Below are 23,257 nucleotides of genomic sequence, written 5' to 3'. Positions count from 1 at the left end.
CTGGGGTTGCCAACTCTCCAGGATTGCCCTGGAGGCTCCAGGAACGAAAGGTTAATCTCCTCTGCACTGCTGCAAGTAACCCAGGAGAAATAAATCACCGGGGCAATAATCTTTGGACACTTTCGCTAATTAGTTATAAAAGTATCGGAGAAGGCGGGGGAGAGGGGCGGCGGGGGGCAGGAGATCATGTGACGAAACCTCCAGGGATATGTCTGACCGGAGTTGGCAACCGGGATTCTCTCCGGTTTAAAGCGCAGGCAGAGGCACCCAAACCCGGAGTTACTGCACAGCTTAAACATTTTGGGCGATGCGAGGAAACGGATAGTTTAAGAGTTCCACGATCGCAGAGAGTGGGGATTTATTTCTTTGGGAAACAGCGCTGTTTGAATCGCCAGCCTGACCCGTCGGCCGGGAACTGATGGGGCAACGTTTAAAGAGAGGGGAGAGGTCGGGGCGACATGTGGAACAAAATGTCGACCGATGGGAGATTTCCCAGTGATCTGACTCCATAGCAGCTGCTGACTTCCTCGTCGCAGGATGCAGTTGCCGTGGTAACAGCCGTGGCTATTCCACGCTGGTACAATCGCCGTAGGTAACGGGGCCTCTTATACGCACCGAGCGTCTCCCACACCGTACCCGCCATCCCTCAGCACCCGGGCCTCTGCTCCCAGCCTTCTGACTGCTTCCTCCCACCATCGGCCCCGGCTCCAGGCCCCGAGGCCCAGCCCCAGGAACGGGCCCAGACCTAGCACCAGTCCCTGATGCCGAGCCCCAGGCCCTGCTCCAGGCCCAGCCCCAGGCCCTGCTCCAGGCCCAGCCCCAGGCCCAGCTGCCATTTTCCCTCCCAAACCAAATCGCTAGCTCCGCGGACCCCCTCTACCTCCTATCACCAGGCTCTGGCACTCTACCCCTCCTGGGCATTGAAATCCCACTACAGCCCCCATTATACTCTGCAGTCAGTCATACATGCCTCCGTCATATACACCAGTCATACATGCCTCCGTCATATACAGCGCAGTCATACATGCCTCCGTCATATACACCAGTCATACATGCCTCCGTCATATACACCAGTCATACATGCCTCCATCATATACACCAGTCATACATGCCTCCGTCATATACACCAGTCATACATGCCTCCGTCATATACACCAGTCATACATGCCTCCGTCATATACACCAGTTATACATGCCTCCGTCATATACACCAGTCATACATGCCTCCGTCATATACAGTGCAGTCATACATGCCTCCGTCATATACACCAGTCATACATGCCTCCGTCATATACAGCGCAGTCATACATGCCTCTGTCATATACACGATTATATATCACTCCAAATAAATGAGGGTTTATCTGCTGAGGGGAAATGTACTTAAAGCAGAAATAAGGAGCGAGCAGATTTTCAATGAAGGGAAGTGAACTTCCTGCCTCCAGCCCCAGCCCCCAGACAGACAGAGTGGAAGTATATCACACGGTAAATCCTGGAGGGGGGAAATTTCCTCAGGGCTTCTCCCTCTGCACAGCATAACAGGAACCCCACTTTCACCACATATTGATCGTTCTGGATGGTCCCTAACTAATGAGGATAATCCTGGATGGTCCATAGACCCCTGGCCAGTCACAGCCCCAGGTTGCCTGTGACGGTGGGGGGAGACTGAGCTCATTATGTGTGCAGGTGACTGCAGGTAACCAGATTGGACAATGAGTAGGTTTGAGATCAGTTACCTCTGACCCTGCACTGCGATCGAACCCTGTCCCGAGAGAGAGAGAGAGAGAGAGGGAGCTCCTTCCCAACATACTCTGTGCCCTGACACTGACCCTCTTTCTGGGACGTGGCTACTTTGGAGAGGTGTCGGGAAGCTGTGGACACTGCGTCCTGACAAGAGTACAGGTGGGTTTTGGCTGTAGTTTCAGGGTATCAGCAGGTTATAGGATTACTACTAGTTACAGGTAGGATACACCTATTACTACCAGTTACATATCGACTGTCAGTGAGTTATTGCTATTTTTGTTGGGTAAATGTAAGGAATCTTACAACACCAGGTTATAGTCCAACAATTTTATTTTAAAATCACAAGCTTTCGGAGATTATCCCCTTCGTCAGGTGAATGAGTGAAAGGTTCTCAAATCGCAAATCTTATATTAGGCTGGGACACCATCACACCAATCAAAAGATGTCGTTGGTGTTCAGACAGGTTAGCCACGGAGAACAGTATGTCCCAGTACACTGAATATACATTGTGTCAAATTACACAGACAGAGAGAAAGAGACCCAAATGGCAGAGAGAGAGAGAGAATATTAAAAACAGATAACTTTTTTTCCCCCTTGCTGGTGGGGTTACGTGTAGCGTGACATGAACCCAAGATCCCGGTTGAGGCCGTCCTCATGGGTGCGGAACTCGGCTATCAACTTCTGCTCGACAATTTTGCATTGTCGTGTGTCTCGAAGGCCGCCTTGGAGAACGCTTACCCGAAGATCGGTGGCTGAATGTCCTTGACTGCTGAAGTGTTCCCCGACTGGGAGGGAACCCTCCTGTCTGGCGATTGTTGCGCGGTGTCCGTTCATCCGTTGTCGCAGCGTCTGCATGGTCTCGCCAATGTACCATGCTCTGGGGCATCCTTTCCTGCAACGTATGAGGTAGACAGCGTTGGCCGAGTCACAGGAGTATGAACCATGCACCTGGTGGGTGGTGTCCTCTCGTGTGATGGTGGTATCTGTGTCGATGATCTGGCATGTCTTGCAGAGGTTACCGTGGCAGGGTTGTGTGGTGTCGTGGACGCTGTTCTCCTGAAGGCTGGGTAATTTGCTGCGAACGATGGTTTGTTTGAGGTTGGGTGGCTGTTTAAAGGCGAGTAGTGGAGGTGTGGGGATGGCCATAGCGAGGTGTTTGTCCTCATTGATGACATGTTGAAGGCTGCGGAGAACATGGTGTAGTTTCTCCGCTCCGGGGAAGTACTGGACGACAAAGGGTACTCTGTTGGTTGCGTCCCGTGTTTGTCTTCTGAGGAGGTCTATGCGATTCTTCGCTGTGGCCCGTCGGAACTGTCGATCGACAAGTCGAGCGTCATATCCCGTTCTTACGAGGGCGTCTTTCCGCCTCTGTAGGTGTCCATCGTGTTCCTCCTCGTCTGAGCAGACCCTGTGTATTCGTAGGGCCTGTCCATAGGGGATGGCCTCTTTGACGTGGTTAGGGTGGAAGCTGGAAAAGTGGAGCATCGTGAGGTTGTCCGTGGGCTTGCGGTAGAGTGAGGTGCTGAGGTGCCCGTCTTTGATGGAGATTCGTGTGTCCAAGAAAGAAACCGATTCTGAGGAGTAGTCCATGGTGAGTTTGATGGTGGGATGGAACTTGTTGATGTTATCGTGTAGTCTCTTTAGTGATTCTTCGCCGTGGGTCCATAGGAAGAAAATGTCGTCGATGTATCTGGTGTATAGTGTTGGTTGGAGGTCTTGTGCAGTGAAGAAGTCCTGCTCGAACTTGTGCATGAAAATGTTGGCGTATTGGGGTGCGAATTTGGTCCCCATGGCTGTTCCGTGTGTTTGGGTAAAGAACTGGTTATCGAAGGTGAAGACATTGTGATCCAGGATGAAGCGGATGAGTTGTAGGATGGCGTCTGGAGATTGGCTGTTGTTGGTGTTGAGTATTGATGCTGTCGCAGCGATGCCGTCATCGTGGGGGATACTGGTGTATAGTGCCGAGACGTCCATCGTGGTGAGAAGTGTTCCTGGTTCAACTGGTCCGTGGGAGCTGAGTTTTTGTAGGAAGTCTGTAGTGTCGCGAATTGTGATTTTAAAACAAAATTGTTGGACTATAACCTGGTGTTGTAAGAGTCCCTATATTTGTCCACCCCAGTCCATCACCGGCATCTCCATATCTTTGTTGGGTTAGGGTATTAAGGGTTACAGAACCAAGGCGGATAGATGGAGTTAAGATATAAATCTGCCATGATGTAATTGAATGGTGGAACAGGCTGGAAGGGCCGAATGGCCTCCTCCTGTTGTTTATATTAACAAGGGAACAATAGGAACAGGGGTAGGCCATTCAGCCCCTCCTGCCTGCTCACTTAGATCCTGGCTGATGACCTTATGACTAACCAGGTTATGAGGAGAATTACTTTTAGTTATTGGTGCAATTTCAGTGAGTTACTATTAGTTACTGGTGGAATCAAAGTTCCTCATTAATCTCTTGGAGCTGGCAAAATGACCATTAAAAGAAATGACAGTAAGATGAGGTGTAAGTGGTCCTCCCAGCCGCTAGGTGCGCTACACTTGGAGGTCTCCCCCTCCCCCACAACCAAAGGTGCACGCCGGTCTATTGGAGGACTCGCGCCACGGTGCACGCCGGGCTCTTGGAGGACTCGCGCCACGGTGCACGCCGGGCTCTTGGAGGACTCGCGCCACGGTGCACGCCGGGCTCTTGGAGGACTCGCGCCACGGTGCACGCCGGGCTCTTGGAGGACTCGCGCCACGGTGCACGCCGGGCTCTTGGAGGACTGGCGAGCGGGAGCGTTGTTCGCGCGGGAGATTCTGATTTCTCCTCCCCCGGGGCTTCCAGTCAGCGACAGTCGAATGATTATAAAATATTTATTACATTAATTCAAATAACTTATTACTGAGGTAAATAAAGCTCCGGAGATGCCAGTAAATGTGGCGAATATAATTTCGGAGCTGGACACTTTTGACGTGGTTGTTGAGGATGACAGTGCCCTGGAGAAACGTGAGTCTGAGGGGAGAGGAGACGACACGAACTCATTAACCTTATAACTGATTGACTCGGCTCTTTAACTCGGGCTTCGTTCCCCTCCGGCACGGTGGAGACGGTCGCCGGCCGCCGGCCGCTTCCACTAAACCCTCCCTCCCCTATTCCTTTCTACGTACGGAAAAGATACTTAAATAACTTGCATTTATATAGCGACTTTACCGTCCTCGGGACGTCCCAAAACGCCTCATAATAAGCCAATGAAGTGAAGCCACTGTTCTGATAGAAGGCAGCCAATTTGTACACAGCAAGATCCCACAAACAGCAAATGAGATCATGAGTCAATCTGTGTTTTTTAGTGATGTTGGTTGAGGGATAAATATTATCCCCAGGACACCGGGGAGAACTCCCCCTGCTCTTCTTCCAATAGTGGCCGTGGGATCTTTTACATCCACCTGAGAGGGGCAGACGGGGCCTCGGTTTAACGTCTCATCTGAAAGACGGCACCTCTGACAGTGCAGCGCTCCCTCGGCACCGACCCTCCGACGGCGCGGCGTTCCCTCGGCACCGACCCTCCGACGGCGCGGCGCTCCCTCGGCACCGACCCTCCGACGGCGCGGCGCTCCCTCGGCACCGACCCTCCGACGGCGCGGCGCTCCCTCGGCACCGACCCTCCGACGGCGCGGCGCTCCCTCGGCACCGACCCTCCGACGGCGCGGCGCTCCCTCGGCACCGACCCTCCGACGGCGCGGCGCTCCCTCGGCACCGACCCTCCGACGGCGCGGCGCTCCCTCGGCACCGACCCTCCGACGGCGCGGCGCTCCCTCGGCACCGACCCTCCGACGGCGCGGCGCTCCCTCGGCACCGACCCTCCGACGGCGCGGCGCTCCCTCGGCACCGACCCTCCGACGGCGCGGCGCTCCCTCGGCACCGACCCTCCGACGGCGCGGCGCTCCCTCGGCACCGACCCTCCGACGGCGCGGCGCTCCCTCGGCACCGACCCTCCGACGGCGCGGCGCTCCCTCGGCACCGACCCTCCGACGGCGCGGCGCTCCCTCGGCACCGACCCTCCGACGGCGCGGCGCTCCCTCGGCACCGACCCTCCGACGGCGCGGCGCTCCCTCGGCACCGACCCTCCGACGGCGCGGCGCTCCCTCGGCACCGACCCTCCGACGGCGCGGCGCTCCCTCGGCACCGACCCTCCGACGGCGCGGCGCTCCCTCGGCACCGACCCTCCGACGGCGCGGCGCTCCCTCGGCACCGACCCTCCGACGGCGCGGCGCTCCCTCGGCACCGACCCTCCGACGGCGCGGCGCTCCCTCGGCACCGACCCTCCGACGGCGCGGCGCTCCCTCGGCACCGACCCTCCGACGGCGCGGCGCTCCCTCGGCACCGACCCTCCGACGGCGCGGCGCTCCCTCGGCACCGACCCTCCGACGGCGCGGCGCTCCCTCGGCACCGACCCTCCGACGGCGCGGCGCTCCCTCGGCACCGACCCTCCGACGGCGCGGCGCTCCCTCGGCACCGACCCTCCGACGGCGCGGCGCTCCCTCGGCACCGACCCTCCGACGGCGCGGCGCTCCCTCGGCACCGACCCTCCGACGGCGCGGCGCTCCCTCGGCACCGACCCGGGAGTGTCAGCCAATAGAAATCACTGACTAGCCCCAGGTTGTGGTTACTATTTTAGCCAGATGCACTAATTTTGGTGGATTATGTCTAACAATACTGGTAAATAGACTTCACGTGTGTACATTTACTTTACAAACATCTACCGCCATTCAGTAACCACGGAAGTAAAGCAGCCCCAGCGATCAAAAGACATCCACAAAAAGGTTAACGTTCACATGCGTATTCTGTCAGAACCTGAGAATTGGGATCTCGAGCCCGGGGGTCGTGTCTGTGACTCACATTTCTGATTAGTAGATTAAAAAAATAATTTGCCACACCTCGATTCCCAATGAGCCAAATGTGGCTAGTTGCTAACATTGGACAACACAGGCCTATATTATGGGGCTCTCGTCCTGGAGCGGGGCTCAAACCCCTCAATATTCTGATACAGAAGCCGTGTGACACGGTATTCACGAACCAGCTCATTTACTCCACTTTTGACTATATGAGTCAATGTAATAATTATACTGAAGGAACATCTTCCATTTAAACACCGCCTGTGGCGGAGCGCAGTGTCCCGTGGTGATTCACAGTTGGGGGTGAGGGTGGGGCTGGTCAGGCCTGAGCAGGGGGGAGTTTGGGGAAGTGGCTGAAAGCACTGGTGAAGAGGAAAGATGTTACAGTGATTGAGTAAAAATGGCATGGAACGGAAATTACAGACTGTTCAGGTAATGGCTTTCTGTGACAATGTGTCTCCTCTGTATGACTAGATTGATTTTTTTTTCTTTCCTCTCCTGATGTTGCTGACCCCCCTCCCCACATTGACACAGTCAGATTGTATAAAAATTACAGACTGCAGAAAAGTGGCAGACAGACCAACGGAAGTCATGTGCTGCCATTCTACTGAGTTTCTACTCTGACCGACGTGACCTTGATCTGGTCCCCGATACCCATCCGAGTCGGGCAGCGAGGCTGTGGTGAGGCCTCTGTAGTCGAACAACCTGCTCACATGAAGAATGGGAAGTTGATTGGGTGGAGAGGGCTGCGACTCTCAGTGGAACCGCGGCCCAGCATGGAGCAGTGCCACACCTGAGTCGTGCTCGGGAGCATAAATAGCCGGGTCCCATGGTTGTGACTGTGGCTGCCAAGCACAGTGAGTGTGTGAGACAGGGTCAGTGGGACGTTGCAGAAGATCATTTGCCGTTTCTGGTTTTTAAAAATGTGTTTTTCCTTTTTGTGTGTGTGTGTGCGCAGTGTTGGAGTGCTGTATCACATATCGCTTGAAGGAAGAAGACATTGTTCATGAGTGGTTTGCATTCAGCACCACACGAGGTGGCATTTCCCTTAATACAGACAACGTGGACATTTTTGAACATGAGGTAATTACATAGAAGGTTAAGTCTCACATTTGGAGTTACTGTTTACAGTGCTGGTCTCCATATTACGAAAAGGATATAGAAACACTGGAGACAGTGCAAAAAAGATTTACGGGGATGATACTAGATCTGAGAGGTTCTAACTATCAGGAAATACTCAACAGGCTGGGGCTCCTTTTTCTATAAAAGAGAAGGCTGAGAGGTGACCTGATAGTGGTCTTCAAAATTATGGAAGGGTTTGATAGGGCAGACGTAGAGAAAATACTATTAATGATGTTCATCTATAAATTATAAGGTAGCGAATTTTCGTTTTGCATTGTCTCTAAATCATCAGAGTTCACTGAAGCATTTGAAAACTAAATTAGTGCTGCATGTTGGACAAACAGATTATACACGATATACTACCACAGACGCTGGTAATTCTGTGACAACCGTGGCCTATTTCCAGGTTATTTTAACAGATTACGGAAAAATTTACCACTTGTGGGGGAGAACTAGGGTCCATAAATCCAATAGGGAATTCAGGAGAAACTTCTTTACCCAGAGAGTGGTGAGAATTCACTGCCTGAAAGGGCGGTGGAAGCAGATTCAATAATACCTCTCAAAAAGGAATTGGATAAATATTTGAAACGGAAAAATTTGCATGGCTATGAGGAAAGATCAGGAGGAGTGGGTCTAATGGGGGATAGCTCTTTCAAAGAGCCGGCACAGGCACGATGGGCCGAATGGCCGCCTCCTGTGCTGTATGATTCTATGATATCTGCATAGTGCCTCCTTCGTATCATGGCAGCACCACCAGTGACAGCTCCAGCTTCAGTGGCATCGCTGTCATGGAAACAGTCTGTCCCTGCTGGGGCTGGAGGTGTGCAGAGCAGCCCCTGAAGTGACGTCAGCTGGTTGTGTGTTGTTATTCTCTGTTTGCGGGTGAGCCGGACGCTTGTTAACTCCTACGCGGCCCGGTTACGTGGTTCTCGGACCGTTGACCATTCGGCAGCCACGGGAGGGGTGGGTCGGCGGGTAGAAATGAAGTTGCAGTCGGTGACGTTTGAACAACCTGGCCCGTGTGAGCTTAAAGGTGAGCGGTTGTCTCCTGCGCGGCAATCTTCTGTATTATAAAGGGGACGTAAATGCCGTTGGACTGGTGGAATAAATCACGTCCCAAAGGTAAGAGGGCACTTCTACCCTAGGGTGTCGCTGATCAGTATCCCCAGAGTGAAGAGCAGTGAGACAGACTGCTGAATTGGAAGTGTTCCTTTTTGTAGCTCCGCTTGGAATTGCATCCATTAAGACAACTAACAGAATGTTACTCTTTTCTCTTCTCCCCCCCCCCCCCCCAAAAAAATGTTTTTTCTTGGCAGAATCTCAGTAAAAAAGCCAATAAGACTCGCCCACAAGCTGTCAGGCGAAGTAACCGGGCACCTATCCAGGACTCGACCACTCTTGAAGAGCTGTATCCTTTTAACCAAACACAAGATATAAAATATGCACAGTGTTCTCGGGAGATGGTTGAGGGAGGAGTCAGTTGAGGTGGTAAGAACTTTATCTAGCACCTTTCACCTCCTCAGGATGTCCCAAACCTCGTCATGGCCAATTACTTTTGCAGTGCGCTCACTGCTGTTCCGTAGGCTAAAGCTGGCAGCCGATTTGCACACTGCAAGATCCCACGTACCAATGACTGGTTAATCTGTGTTTGGTGGTGTTAGTTAAGGGATAAATGTTCATCAGGTCACCAGGGGAACTCTTTGAATAAACCACAGGATCTTTTATGTCCACCTGAGCAGACATTTCATCCAAAAGACGGCACCTCCAACAACAGTTTTTGTCAGGCAGGGGTATTAAGGGATACGGAACCAAGGCAGGTAGATAGAGTTAAGATACAGATCAGTCATGATCTAATTGAATGGCGGAACAGGCTTGAGGGGCTGAATGGCCTCCTCCCGTTCCTAATGCAACATTCAGTACTGCGCTGAAGTGCCGGGGCAGATTCTGTGCTCAAGTCCCTGAGTGGGGCTCGAACCCACGACCTTCTGACTCCGAGACGCTAATGCTACTGAATAATTTATCCACAAATAATTTGACAGCAGATTTCAAGCAGCGCAGCCATTGTAAGAGTGAGTTTGAGTAGAAGACAGAGCGATGAGTCAACACACTGAGGGTGCGGGGAGGTTGATTAATCTTTGATAAGTGCAACAATGTATAAAGCAAGGCCCTCGGCTCCGCTGCAGGAAGTAAGGGAGAGTGTAAAGGAAGGTAGGAGGAGGCTCGTGTGCAGCATAAACACCGGTATAGACCTGTTGGGCCGAATGGCCTGTCTCTGCTGTTAATTCTGTGTAAAGGATCACAGGAAAAGAGAGTGCAGCAGCGACATCTGAGTTAGTGCGGCTAGTACGTTTCCTTTAACTTTGGGCAGTGTCCAAGCAGAGACGGAGGAAGAGAACTTGCTCGATTCATATGCCACACCAGCTAAGGTACGTACCTTACAGTGGAGGACGCTATCTCTTTGAGGATCAAAATTAAAACTCTCTGCCTTTCTCCTCACTGTTCCTTGGACTTGCTGTCATTTCCTCACTGGAAAGTCAGGCATGAATCTGTTCCCAGTCCTTTGCCAATGCTACGATGTAACTCGCCATGAGGAGGCACACGAGAGCAGCCTATTGTTTTTTCTCTTTACATTCCCTTCCCCCCACCCCTCCCCCCTCCAAGGAAATATTCATCTCTGTTCAATGCCCCTCTCATTGCAGATCTGGAAAATGAACGGGTTGTGAATTATTTTTTCCTGCTGCGTAATAACGCTGCCTAAATGGGGGTGGGATGGAAAATGTTTCACAAATTTTGTATTTAGAATTTTTTTTTGTGGGGTGGGGGGGACGGAAAGGCTGCGTTCTGCGGGATGGTCATTCACGTTGCATGCTTTTTCCTGCAGGCTGCTTCCCAAAAGCGGGCGCTGACCACTCCGGAAAACCCGCAGGCGAAGAAGGTGTCGACTTCCCGCAGCCCACGCATACTCTTCTCTCCAGCCTCCTTTTCTCCAAGGTAACAGTGCACTTTTAACAACCAGTGAAACGTGCTGGAAATACACAGCAGCACCTGGAGAGAGAGAGAGAGATTTGGGTCGGATGGCCTGTGACAGCCTGTTAAACCCACAGGCTGCCTCTCTGCATTAGCAGTTGTACTCCTGGCCTTTACCTGTTCTCCGCTGTCTTTCTTTGTTTCGCCCTGCCATATAAAGGGGCTCCCCTTCCTCTTTTAAGTACTGATGAAGGGTGTGTATCTGAAATGTTAATTTGTATTTTCCCTTTCCAGATGCTGGGTGACCTGTGTATTTCCAGCGTTAAATGTTTTTATTTTATATTTGTTGTGTTTTCCTAACTGTAGAATTTAATACATTGGCTTCCATGTCTGAGATGGGATCTAAAATCCAAACATTTCTCTCTTTCCTCTTTATTTCTATGGACTAATCAGGTGAGAATGATTGATTTCTCCCCTTCCGCCAGCTAGGCACCAATGCTGTGTCCCGCTGGCCCTCTTGAGATTGACGGAGGCTGGGCATTCTGCGGCGAGTGACTCACCTCCTGACTCCCCAAAATCTTTCCACCATCTCCAATGCACAAGTCAGGAGTGTGATGGAATACTCTCCACTTGCCTGGATGAGTGCAGCTCCAACAACACTCAAGAAGCTCGACATCATCCAGGACAAAGCAGCCCGCTTGACTGGCACCCCATCCACCACCCTAAACATTCACTCCCTTCACCACCGGCACACAGTGGCTGCAGTGTGTACCATCCACAGGATGCACTGCAGCAACTCGCCAAGGTTTCTTTGACAGCACCTCCCAAATCCGCGACCTCTATCACCTAGAAGGACAAGAGCAGCAGGTACATTGGAACAACACCACCTGCACGTTCCCCTCCAAGTCACACACCATCTCAACTTGGAAATATATCGCCGTTCCTTCATCGTTGCTGGGTCAAAATCCTGGAACTCCCTTCCTAACAGCACTGTGGGAGAACCTTCACCACACGGACTGCAGCGGTTCAAGAAGGCGGCTCACCACCACCTTCTCAAGGGCAATTAGGGATGGGCAATAAATGCTGGCCTCGCCAACGACGCCCACATCCCATGAATGAATAAAAAAAAAAGTCCACTGTCTGGATGAAGTAATGTAGGAAACATGGCAGCCACTTTGTGCTCAGCAAGGTCCCACAAACAGCAACGTGATAATGACCAGATAATTTGTTTTTAAGTGATGTTGCTTGAGGGATAAATATTGTCCCTGGACACGGGGGAGAACTCCCTCTGCTCCTCTTCGAACAGTGGCATGAGAGGGCAGACGGGGCCTCGGTTTAACTTCTCACCCGAAAGACGACACCTCCGACAGTGCAGCGCTCCCTCAGTACTGGCACCGGGAGTGTCAGCCCTGATTATGGGCTCATGTCTCTGGAATGGGACTCAAACCCACCACCTTCTGGTTCAAAGGTGAGAGTGCTACCCACTGAGCCACGACTGACACCTAACGTGTTAAGTGTTCGTATGAATAGTGCCGGTTGGAATCCACGCCTGTAACGAACCCTCGTGGCGTGGCTGGTTGCTGCTGAATGAGTTATTTTTCCTCTTGCTCTCCTCAGTGCTACCCCATCTCAGAAGTACAGCTCCAGAGCTAACCGCGGTGAAGTCGTCTCCTCCTTCGGCACGGGGCAGGGGGCCACCTGGCGTGGCATGAGGGGCAGGAGTGCCAGCGTGCAGCTGCTAGCTGCGCCCGAGGACTCGATCACCGGGAGGTTTAAATACATGTTGCAGAAGCTCTTTGACATCCGAGAAGGTAATGACTGTGACTGTGTTATGATTTCATTGGGAATCTCCTGACTCCCGGAGCACTGTCTCAGCTCTGAAACGGCTGAGGAAATGTAGGATGTCCTCGGTTAGATGACGAAACGAGCTGCTGTTGATACATTGGGAAAGCCCCTCTCATCTCTCTTCGTTAAAAACAAACCTCTGCAAACAGGGTGGCAGGGTACCATTGTCGGCCTCAGTGCCCTTGGGCTAGGGAGGGGAGAAATCAGCCCGGTTTCCTGCCTCAGATGGCGATACACCTGCTGGAAAGTGCACAGGGGTGGAGGTCGGCCGAGGAGTGGATCGGGCTCAGCTTTGATGCTCTCCGCAGATGAATAGCCTGCTGATGTTTGTTGTCTGGGCTGACGAGTGCCCGCTTAGGGGGAGGTATGAGAAGGTGTGGGGGAGACACCGTGCCTCAGCAAGGGGGCAGAGCCTCTGTGGGGGGAGGTATGAGAAGGTGTGGGGGAGACACCGTGCCTCAGCAAGGGGGCAGAGCCTCTGGGGGGGGAGGTATGAGAAGGTGTGGGGGAGACACCGTGCCTCAGCAAGGGGGCAGAGCCTCTGGGGGGGGAGGTATGAGAAGGTGTGGGGGAGACACCGTGCCTCAGCAAGGGGGCAGAGCCTCTGTGGGGGGAGGTATGAGAAGGTGTGGGGGAGACACCGTGCCTCAGCAAGGGGGCAGAGCCTCTGTGGGGGGAGGTATGAGAAGGTGTGGGGGAGACACCGTGCCTCAGCAAGGGGGCAGAGCCTCTGGGGGGGGAGGTATGAGAAGGTGTGGGGGAGACACCGTGCCTCAGCAAGGGGGCAGAGCCTCTGTGGGGGGAGGTATGAGAAGGTGTGGGGGAGACACCGTGCCTCAGCAAGGGGGCAGAGCCTCTGTGGGGGGAGACACCGTGCCTCAGCAAGGGGGCAGAGCCTCTGTGGGGGGAGACACCGTGCCTCAGCAAGGGGGCAGAGCCTCTGTGGGGGGAGACACCGTGCCTCAGCAAGGGGGCAGAGCCTCTGTGGGGGGAGACACCGTGCCTCAGCAAGGGGGCAGAGCCGGTGTGGGGGAGACACCGTGCCTCAGCAAGGGGGCAGAGCCTCTGTGGGGGGAGACACCGTGCCTCAGCAAGGGGGCAGAGCCTCTGTGGGGGGAGACACCGTGCCTCAGCAAGGGGGCAGAGCCGGTGTGGGGGAGACACCGTGCCTCAGCAAGGGGGCAGAGCCTCTGTGGGGGGAGACACCGTGCCTCAGCAAGGGGGCAGAGCCTCTGTGGGGGGAGACACCGTGCCTCAGCAAGGGGGCAGAGCCGGTGTGGGGGAGACACCGTGCCTCAGCAAGGGGGCAGAGCCTCTGTGGGGGGAGACACCGTGCCTCAGCAAGGGGGCAGAGCCTCTGTCGGGGGAGACACCGTGCCTCAGCAAGGGGGCAGAGCCTCTGTCGGGGGAGACACCGTGCCTCAGCAAGGGGGCAGAGCCTCTGTCGGGGGAGACACCGTGCCTCAGCAAGGGGGCAGAGCCTCTGTCGGGGGAGACACCGTGCCTCAGCAAGGGGGCAGAGCCTCTGTCGGGAGAGACACCGTGCCTCAGCAAGGGGGCAGAGCCGGTGTGGGGGAGACACCGTGCCTCAGCAAGGGGGCAGAGCCGGTGTGGGGGAGACACCGTGCCTCAGCAAGGGGGCAGAGCCTCTGTGGGGGGAGACACCGTGCCTCAGCAAGGGGGCAGAGCCTCTGTGGGGGGAGACACCGTGCCTCAGCAAGGGGGCAGAGCCTCTGTCGGGGGAGACACCGTGCCTCAGCAAGGGGGCAGAGCCTCTGTCGGGGGAGACACCGTGCCTCAGCAAGGGGGCAGAGCCTCTGTCGGGAGAGACACCGTGCCTCAGCAAGGGGGCAGAGCCGGTGTGGGGGAGACACCGTGCCTCAGCAAGGGGGCAGAGCCGGTGTGGGGGAGACACCGTGCCTCAGCAAGGGGGCAGAGCCGGTGTGGGGGAGACACCGTGCCTCAGCAAGGGGGCAGAGCCGGTGTGGGGGAGACACCGTGCCTCAGCAAGGGGGCAGAGCCGGTGTGGGGGAGGTATGAGAAGGTGTGGGGGAGACACCGTGCCTCAGCAAGGGGGCAGAGCCGGTGTGGGGGAGACACCGTGCCTCAGCAAGGGGACAGAGCCTCTGTTGGGGGAGAAGTTGGTGAGAAAATAACAAAAATTCTAACCTGCTGTTTATTAAATCATTTCAGTTCTAACCGGCAGGATAGAAGACCTGAGTCAGGCTTTGAAAGGTCATTCCAATATCGATGAGTTCCGATCGGTTGCCATGCCAGCTCAGGTGAGGAGTGATGTTCTGGTTCGAAGTCGTGTCCTTTCCACCTGGAACTTGCAGTAAATTGCCCACTTGACTCAATGTCGACAAACTCGAAACGTGTTGAGAAGTAGTGGTCCCCTTTAATAGAACTCAAATGTTTAAAGTTTTAAAATGGCAAATTTATTTGATGTACGAGTGAGTCTCCTGGGTTGTTTCTTGCGTGTTGAGGAGGGGGGCTGCCCGTATCGTAACTCACACCGAGTGCTGTTCACCCATCACCTCTGTGCTCGCTGACCCCGTTCCGGCAATGCCTCCAGTTTAAAATTCTCACCCTCGTGTTCATATCTCTCCATGGTTCTTGCCCCTCCCTACCTCTAACCACCTCCAGCCCTACAACCCTCCGAGAGCTCTGCGCTCCTCCAACTGCATCCCCGATTTCCGTCGCTCCACCATTGGCGGCCGTGCCTTTAGCTGCCTGGGCCCTAAGCTTTGGAATTCCCTCCCTAAACCTCTCCCCTTCTCTCTTCTCTGCTTAAGATCTATCTCTGACCAAGCTTTTGGTCACCTCTCCTTATGTGGCTCGGTGTCAAATTTTGTCTGATTTACGCTCCTGTGAAGCGCCTTGGGACGTTTTACTATGTTAAAGGCGCTATATAAATGCAAGTTGATATTGTTGAGGTTGGAATTTTGGTCCTGGTGGACCAGGTGTTGGGGCGAAGTGGTCTGGTTGAAGGCGAGAAGCCAAAGGGCAGCTATCACTTCTAATTCTGCAGTTGGATGAAACACACTGCAGCCACATCGATGATTTCAAAAGTAAGAGATCTTTATTATTACAAGTTCAACATGTGAAAGGATCGGTCTCCATCCCACCTGGTGGTAACATCTGGTATTGCACCACCAATAGGATCGAGTGCAAGGATTTTTTTTATCCATTCATGGGATGTGGGCGAAGCTGGCAAGGCCGGCATTTATTGCCCATCCCTAATTGCCCTTGAGAAGATGGTGGTAAGCTGCCTTCTTGAACCATGGAGGGTTTTGAACACGAGGATGAGAATTTTAAAATCGAGGAGTTGCTGGACCGGGAGCCAATGTAGGTCAACGAGCACAGGGGATCGAAAGGGAGGTGAACTGAATGTGTTGGAATCCTGTCCACGTACCAGAATTAACCAGGGGTCGGGCATACGTTAATACACATGCAGCAAGACCTGGACAACATCCGGGCTTGGGCTCATAAGTGGCAAGTAACATTCGCGCCAGATAAGTGCCAGGCAATGACCATCTCCAGCAAGAGAGAGTCTAACCACCTCCCCTTGACATTCAATGGCATTACCATCACCAAATCCCCCACTATCAACATCCTGGGGGTCACCATTGACCAGAAACTTAACTGGACCAGCCATATAAATACTGTGGTTACAAGAGCGGGTAAGAGGCTGGATATTCTGCGGCGAGTGACTCACCACCTGACTCCCCAAAGCCTTTCCACCATCTAGAAGGCACAAGTCAGGAGTGTGATGGAATACTCTTCACTTGCTTGGATGAGTGCAGCTCCAACAACACTCAAGAAGCTCGACACCATCCAAGATAAAGCTGCCCGCTTGATTGGCACCCCATCCACCACCCTAAACATTCACTCCCTTCACCACCGGCGCACAGTGGCTGCAGTGTGTACCATCCACAGGATGCACTGCAGCAACTCGCCAAGGCTTCTTCGACAGCACCTCCCAAACCCGCGACCTCTACCACCTAGAAGGACAAGAGCAGCAGGCACATGGGAACAACACCACCTGCACGTTCCCCTCCAAGTCACACCATCCCGACTTGGAAATATATCGCCGTTCCTTCATCGTCACTGGGTCAAAATCCTGGAACTCCCTTCCTAACAGCACTGTGGGAGAACCTTCACCACAGCGGTTCAAGAAGGCGGCTCACCACCACCTTCTCAAGGGCAATTAGGGATGGGCAATAAATGCTGGCCTCGCCAGTGACGCCCACATCCCGTGAACGAATAAAAAAAAACGTTAACACGCGTTGTCTATTGCCCTTATTAATCGATCGTTTCAATTCAATGCAGGAGCCAGTAACGTTTCTGGGACAGATTGCGTGTGACAGCAATGGGAAACTCAATGCAAAGTCGGTGATATTGCAGGGAGACCGGGAGCACTCAGCGGGAATGCAAGTGCCGGTGGATCTGTCGGAGCTAAAGGAATACTCTCTGTTCCCCGGACAGGTGAGCGGAGCTGGGTAACGGGGTGGAGATTGGTAGGCTCACGTGTCTTCTTGCAGGGTCAGCTGAGTGAGTAACGTGTTGGCCGCAATTGTACGTCGAATGTATGGCACAGAAACAGGCCATTCGGCCCAACTGGTCTATCCTGGTGATTATGCTCCACACGAGCCTGCTCCCATCCCTCTTCATCTCACTCTATCAGCATATCCTTCTGTTCCTTTCTCCCTCATACTTATCCAGCTTCCTCTACGCTATTCGCCTCAATTACTCCTTATGGTAGCGAGTTCCACATTCTCACCATTCTCTTGGTAAAGAAGTTTCTCCTGAATGCCCTATTGGATTTATTAGTGATTATCTTATATTTATAGCCCCTAGTTTTGGTCTCCCCCACAAGTGGAAGCATCATCTCTACATTTACCCTATCAAACCCTTTCATAATTTAAAGGCCTCTATCAGGACACCTCTCAGCCTTCTCTTTTCTAGAGAAATGAGCCCCAGTCTGTTTAATCTTTCCTGATAATTATAACCCCTCAGTTCTGGTATCATCCTGGTAAATCTTTTTTGCACCTTCTCCAGCGCCTCTGTATCCTTTCTATAATAGAGACCAGAACTGTGCACAATACTCCAAGTGTGATCTAACCAAGATTCTATACAAGTTTAACATAACTTCCCTGCTTTTCAATTCTATTCCTCTAGAAATGAACCCCAGTGCTTGGTTTGCTTTTTTATGGCCTTATTAACCTTTATGAAGTCTATCCATGGAGTTGGCTCTAGATTGATAGACACTGGCCTGGTTAATTCTGCATATATTGGAACATTGGATCTGACTGCGATGGTTGTTTACTTTAACCAGGTGGTGGCTCTGGAGGGAATGAACAGCACCGGCCGGCGTGTAGTAGCTTCCCGGTTATACGAGGTCAGTAACTGAACGGTGGGTCGGGAGATCTGTTAATGGGGTGGTTCTGTCACAGTCAGCATTTATAAATCAGGCTGGCACCATGTTGGGTTCCAGTTGTTCCACCCTGAAGCTAGCTTCTTACCTTGACTGTGCTGTCTGGGAAGGTGGCAAGCAAAGGCCAGGTGCTACCCCAGTCAGAATCTATTGATCTTTCATTATTCTCTCGCTTATGTGTCTCTCTGGCATGCTGTGATTCTCTTGCATGCAAATCCACCCCCATGTCTCTTTCACGTGTACCCCGCCGGGCCTCCGCCCGCCCCGCTCCCGCCGGGCCTCCGCCCGCCCCGCTCCCGCCGGGCCTCCGCCCGCCCCGCTCCCGCCATGTCCCCCGTACCTTTATTGCGTGCTCTGCTTCTCTCGTGCTTGCTCTTTGTCTGCAACTTACATTAGGAGTGTGGAATGATGAAGCTGGGTGGGTGTTTGAGGGTAATGCAGTCAGCACGATCACCCACGCGCTGTGCTGGAACCCCTTTGTCCATGATTGCCCACACTCCGAGTTCCCTGGCCTTTTGTTGTTTCGAGCGCTGCTCTTTATGGTAAGTGTGAGTTTCTCCTGTGCCTCTGTTACAGGGAGTGCCGCTGCCTTTCTACAAACCTGAGAAACAATCGGAGGAGGAGGAGGAGGAGATTGAAAGTAAGTGAATACTGTGTAAAGCCAGTGTTAATCTCCACGTCTGTGTTCTATGACTAGGGTTCTTAAGAAGTGGCCATCATAGATCGGTGCTGGAAATGGTTTTGAAACTTGCAAAGGGGGGGTTACTTTATTTCTTTCCCTTATCCCTCGTGTCCGGGAGGGGTTGGTCTTTGTTTAGGGTATTGTTTCACAGCTGACCGCAGCCCTCTGGTTAATTGGCCAGCTCTTGGAGTAATGAGCCTAGCTGGTGAGTGTGGGCATGTTTGAGTGTAACAGCAGGCGAGCTAACCACTTTGAGACCTTTGTAAATACACCATTGCAATGGCTGCTGTGGGGCGGGTGAGAGCATCATGGCAGTCCTCCTCCCTGCGGTGAAGAGCCAAACCTTTCTTTGCCAGGCCCCTCTGTCGGTATATCGAAGATCAGGAGAGAAAGAATTGCATTTACACAGCACCTTTCACAATCTCGTCCCAAAACACTTTACAGCCAATTAAAAAATGGTGTGAAGTGCAGTCACTGTTGTAATGTAGGAAACGCAGCAGCTAATTTGCGCACAGCAAGATCCCACAAACAGCAATGCAATAATGACCAGATGATCTGTTTTTAGTGTTGGTTAAGGGATAAATGTTGACACCGGGGAGAACGCCCCTGCTTTTCTTTGAAATAGTGGCTGTAGGATCTTTTACATTCACCTGAGAGGGCAGAGGGGGCCTCGGTTTAACGTCTCATCCGAAAGACGGCACCTCCGACAGTGCAGAACTCCCTCAGTAGTGGCACCGAGAATGTCGGCCTGGGTTATGTGCTCAAGTCTCTGGAGTGGGGCTCGAACCCACGACCTTCTGACTCAGTGTTGCGAGTGCTACCCACTGAGCTACGGCTGACGCCTCATGATGCTGGTGGTGTGGGCATCCCTGCCTTAGATCTACATCCAGTTGTCCTGTGACACAGCACTCCTCCCTCTCACCATTAAGGTGGCATAGATTATTACAGTTGGGTACCAAGGTTTATGCTAGTTTTTTTTAACTCTTCTATGATGGTGGCTGATGTTGGATATTGGTTGCTGCATGTTGCATCAACAATAACTTGCATTTATATAGCGCCTTTAACGTAGTAAAACGTCCCAAGGCGCTTCACGGGAGCGTTAGCGGACAAAAATTGACATCATTGGTGTCACTAGGATTCCAGTAAAATGGAACGTGCGGTGATGTATTTATTTACAATGAAATAGAGGTATGCAGCTCAGGCAATCAATGAATTCTAACCATACAAGGTATAAAACGTGCAGACATCAAGAATGGTCTGTAATGGGTTAATTACTTGATGTAAGAAATGACTGGACTGTGAAATTGTACAATTTTAGATTCTGTCCTTAGAAACTTGAGTTGTGTCTGGAGGGGGCATTTTGAGCTGTGCAGTACCAATGGTGGTTGAAACAGTTTGAGGTGAAGAATTAAGAGTGTCACGAAAGCTGTATTGGCGTAACATTAAAGTGTATTGGTTTAAGTGTGATTTTTACTATTGTGTATTGGTACCAATACACTAAGTGGGCCTGGTCACAGTCTTATCTGTTTCGCTATTTAAATGTTTTGAATGCGACACACTGCAGACATCACGTTTCCAAGTGTCAATTTTTTTTTAAGGAGGAAAGCCAATCATTTCAAGCTGGTTTCTTTTGACCTGGAGCCCAGGAGTCCAGAGACTTAAGCACATAATGTAGGCTGACACTTCAGTACAGTACTGAGGGAGTGCTGCACTGTCGCAGGCGCCGCCTTTCGGATGAGATGTGAACCGAGGCCTCGTCTGCTCCAACAAGGGGGCATGAAAGATCCCATGGCATTATTTTCAAGAAGAGCAGGGGAGTTCTCCCTAGTTTCCTAACCAACATCATTTAAACAGATTATCTGGTCATTTATCTCATTGCTGATTGTGAGAGCTTGCTATGCGTAAAATTGACTGCCGTGATTGCCTACAAAACAGTGACTACACTTCAAAACTACTTCATTGGCTGTAAAATGCTTTGAGATGTCATGAGGTTGTGAAAAGGGAGTTCTTTTTATTGACCTCAGGGTGTCCCACTTACAAAAATTAGATTTAGTAGGATAGACCAGGTTGAAAATAGCTTGCATAACACTTCTCTCCGTAAAATCCTATATCCTCAGACATACATGAGCAATGCCACACAATGTGATCTCTGCAGTGTGTGTGCGAGATGCTGTGTGTAGTTTATTTGTGCGCAGTAGAGTTTGACTGCCTCATAGTAAAACCTCCTGTCTACGTTTATTTGATGTGGATCAGATGGTGCTCCTTCCTGGTCCAGGGGAGGGCAGGGGGGTGGGTTCCTGTCACATCATGGAGTTTAATGAGCTGTGCATTATGTACCCAGGTCTAGAGCAGCAGATGGTTCTTGTGGCTTGTGGACCATACACCACCTCGGACAGCATCACCTACGAACCCATGATGGATCTTATAGATGTCATCAACAAGGACCAGCCAGACATCTGCATACTGGTGCGCACTTTCTTCAGCTCTGGCATAAACTTATCTATTAATGTAATATTATTTCTTGAGTCACACGTGCGTCCCACTGTATCTTCCTGTCACACTTTGCTGATTAACCCCCCACCCCCGACACTGCCGTTTTATCCTGTAACTCACTGTGAGCAATGCCACGGGAGATCTCCGGGTAGGTAATCTATAATCTTTTGTTTTGTTGGAGGTTGCTAATCCTTCAGGAGTTTTCTGTCCACTCGCTCAGTAAGTGTACTGTCCAGGCTGGTTAACCCAGCTCACAGGCAACAGCACCCAAGTGCACCAGCTGCCTGCAAACACTGATCTCAGCAGCTGAAACATAACAGCGCTAACTTTACTCAGCACTGCAAACCCTGAAATACAGACTTTCTACTGTGCCAACCCCTCGATTAGATTCCAGCCTGTATCGCTCTCCTGGGTGCCTGTTGTTTTTGTATAAAACTCACGTTCATTTCCAACGTTCCTTTTTCCCTTTAGTTGGGACCGTTTGTGGACAGCAAACACGAGCAGATTGAGGTAAGATCTTTTAAGTGTTGTTTAATAATAAAGTTCAAGTGATTTCAGGTAATTGGCAAAAGATCCGGGGGAAGATGAGGAGAAGTCACTGCACTTTTAAAAAGTAATTCACTGTGTGAATCACCCAGCGTTAGCGTGCTGTGGAAGTACACGTACTCTCCCTCCTTGCCCTTGGGTAAACAAATGGGAGTCGAGGCAGGAATTCAGATGATGCTGTTCTGGGTGCTCGTCCTGCTGTAGAACTAAGGAACTACTGCGTTTTTCATCGTTATTAATGTATTTTTGTTCCTAGAACTGCCAGCTGACGGTGACCTTCCAAGAGGTTTTTAAGCAATGTATGAAGGGAATCGTCGAAGGAACAAGAGGGTTTGTTTCTGTACTGTCCTCCTTTTATAAATCGTAGTAAGTTTGTTGGGTTAAAAGCATGGACTGATGAATGGTTATCAGCTGGGGCAGCAATGCAGGTACTGCACGATGTGGGGGGGAGGGTGGGCAGCAGCTATGGTATTGTACCTGAGCTTTGTTTCTGTGGTAGGTTTGGTCTCTAACATCCACGTAAATCCATCGCCAGTCTCCAAACCAAGGGAAAAATCCGCACACGTAGATTTTCTGAGCCTGATGAGGGGGCACCCCCTCCTGATCTCTAGGGACGCACCCCACTTACCATAAGTAGCAAGCAGGTTGGCGAGGTTTAGAGAGCCCCAAATGTGTGCAAGGTGCTGCTAAAACTTTGCAGCTGACCAACACCGAGCACTGCAGGACCACCCTACCTGTTAGAGCATTGGCTCGCAGGGCTAGCTGGCGCTGAGTAGGAAGAATTCCAGGCCTTTTGTGCCAACTGTGTCCCTGCAGCTTCCCGTCAATGAGCCAGGTTGGGTGATAGGTAGTGCCCTGGGGTACTGTGTAGCTGCCTGGCTCAGGGGTTGGATTACCTGAGTATGAGTCGGCCTAGTTGTAGGGTTTAGCAACACACCCCAGGGGGTCCCGATCTCAGCCAGTTGGAGCTGGTTTGGATTTTCGCATCCCATGAATTTGTGTATATATTCCACCCATTTAATAGTGAAGCAGGCTGGATGTAAGTGATGTGATGACCAGGTGGGGGTGCTGTGAGCTCGTTCTCTCCGCTCTGCCTTCTATCTTTCTCTCTGGCTCTGGTCTTCCCTCTATCCCTTCACCAGTGCCCCTTGTGTAATAAGGCCCGAGGGTGGTGTGGACTCTGGACTCCACTCTGCATCTCCCCGTGGCTGTGATTGTTAATTCCATGGTGTGTGGGTGGCTGCACAAACCCATGTCCCAACCACTCATTTTGCTATTTCCCTATGAGGCTGGCTTTAACCTTTTCCCTTTTATTTTACCATGCAAGCCCCCCCCCCCCTCGCCCTCACCTTCCCTTCTTTCCCTGTAAATTTCCCCGTTTTTGTCATTGTTCATTTGATCTGCCAGTGTTTGCAGCAGACAGTGTGGGAGGTGCCTTGGCAGGACTCTATAAGTTTTGATTTCTCTCCTCCCGACCCCACTCCATGCACACGAACCGCTACCCCACTGCCCCGTAACATCTTCCCACCGCCCCGCGCCAAATACAGGGCCAAGCC

General features: G+C 52.1%; 1 protein-coding gene across 1 annotated transcript in view; it reads left to right on the top strand.

Annotated features, from left to right (window-relative positions):
* The first annotated feature begins 4,471 nt into the window (after positions 1-4,471).
* Positions 4,472-23,257, top strand: part of pola2 (polymerase (DNA directed), alpha 2) — a 35,209-nt gene continuing 16,423 nt past the window's right edge. The window contains exons 1-13 of the mRNA XM_067975532.1: positions 4,472-4,723; positions 7,568-7,692; positions 9,048-9,139; positions 10,100-10,157; positions 10,613-10,722; positions 12,316-12,509; positions 14,737-14,825; positions 16,876-17,031; positions 17,882-17,944; positions 18,557-18,620; positions 21,004-21,128; positions 21,627-21,665; positions 21,958-22,031. Coding sequence (XP_067831633.1) covers positions 4,642-4,723; positions 7,568-7,692; positions 9,048-9,139; positions 10,100-10,157; positions 10,613-10,722; positions 12,316-12,509; positions 14,737-14,825; positions 16,876-17,031; positions 17,882-17,944; positions 18,557-18,620; positions 21,004-21,128; positions 21,627-21,665; positions 21,958-22,031 — 1,271 coding nt within the window. The 5' untranslated portion in view covers positions 4,472-4,641. The remainder of the gene's footprint in view (positions 4,724-7,567; positions 7,693-9,047; positions 9,140-10,099; positions 10,158-10,612; positions 10,723-12,315; positions 12,510-14,736; positions 14,826-16,875; positions 17,032-17,881; positions 17,945-18,556; positions 18,621-21,003; positions 21,129-21,626; positions 21,666-21,957; positions 22,032-23,257) is intronic.

Source organism: Heptranchias perlo, chromosome 43 (assembly GCF_035084215.1).
Source record: "Heptranchias perlo isolate sHepPer1 chromosome 43, sHepPer1.hap1, whole genome shotgun sequence".
Lineage (NCBI taxonomy): Eukaryota > Metazoa > Chordata > Chondrichthyes > Hexanchiformes > Hexanchidae > Heptranchias > Heptranchias perlo.
The sequence above is the reverse complement of the archived record's forward strand: the minus strand, read 5'-3'. Positions and strand labels throughout refer to the sequence as shown.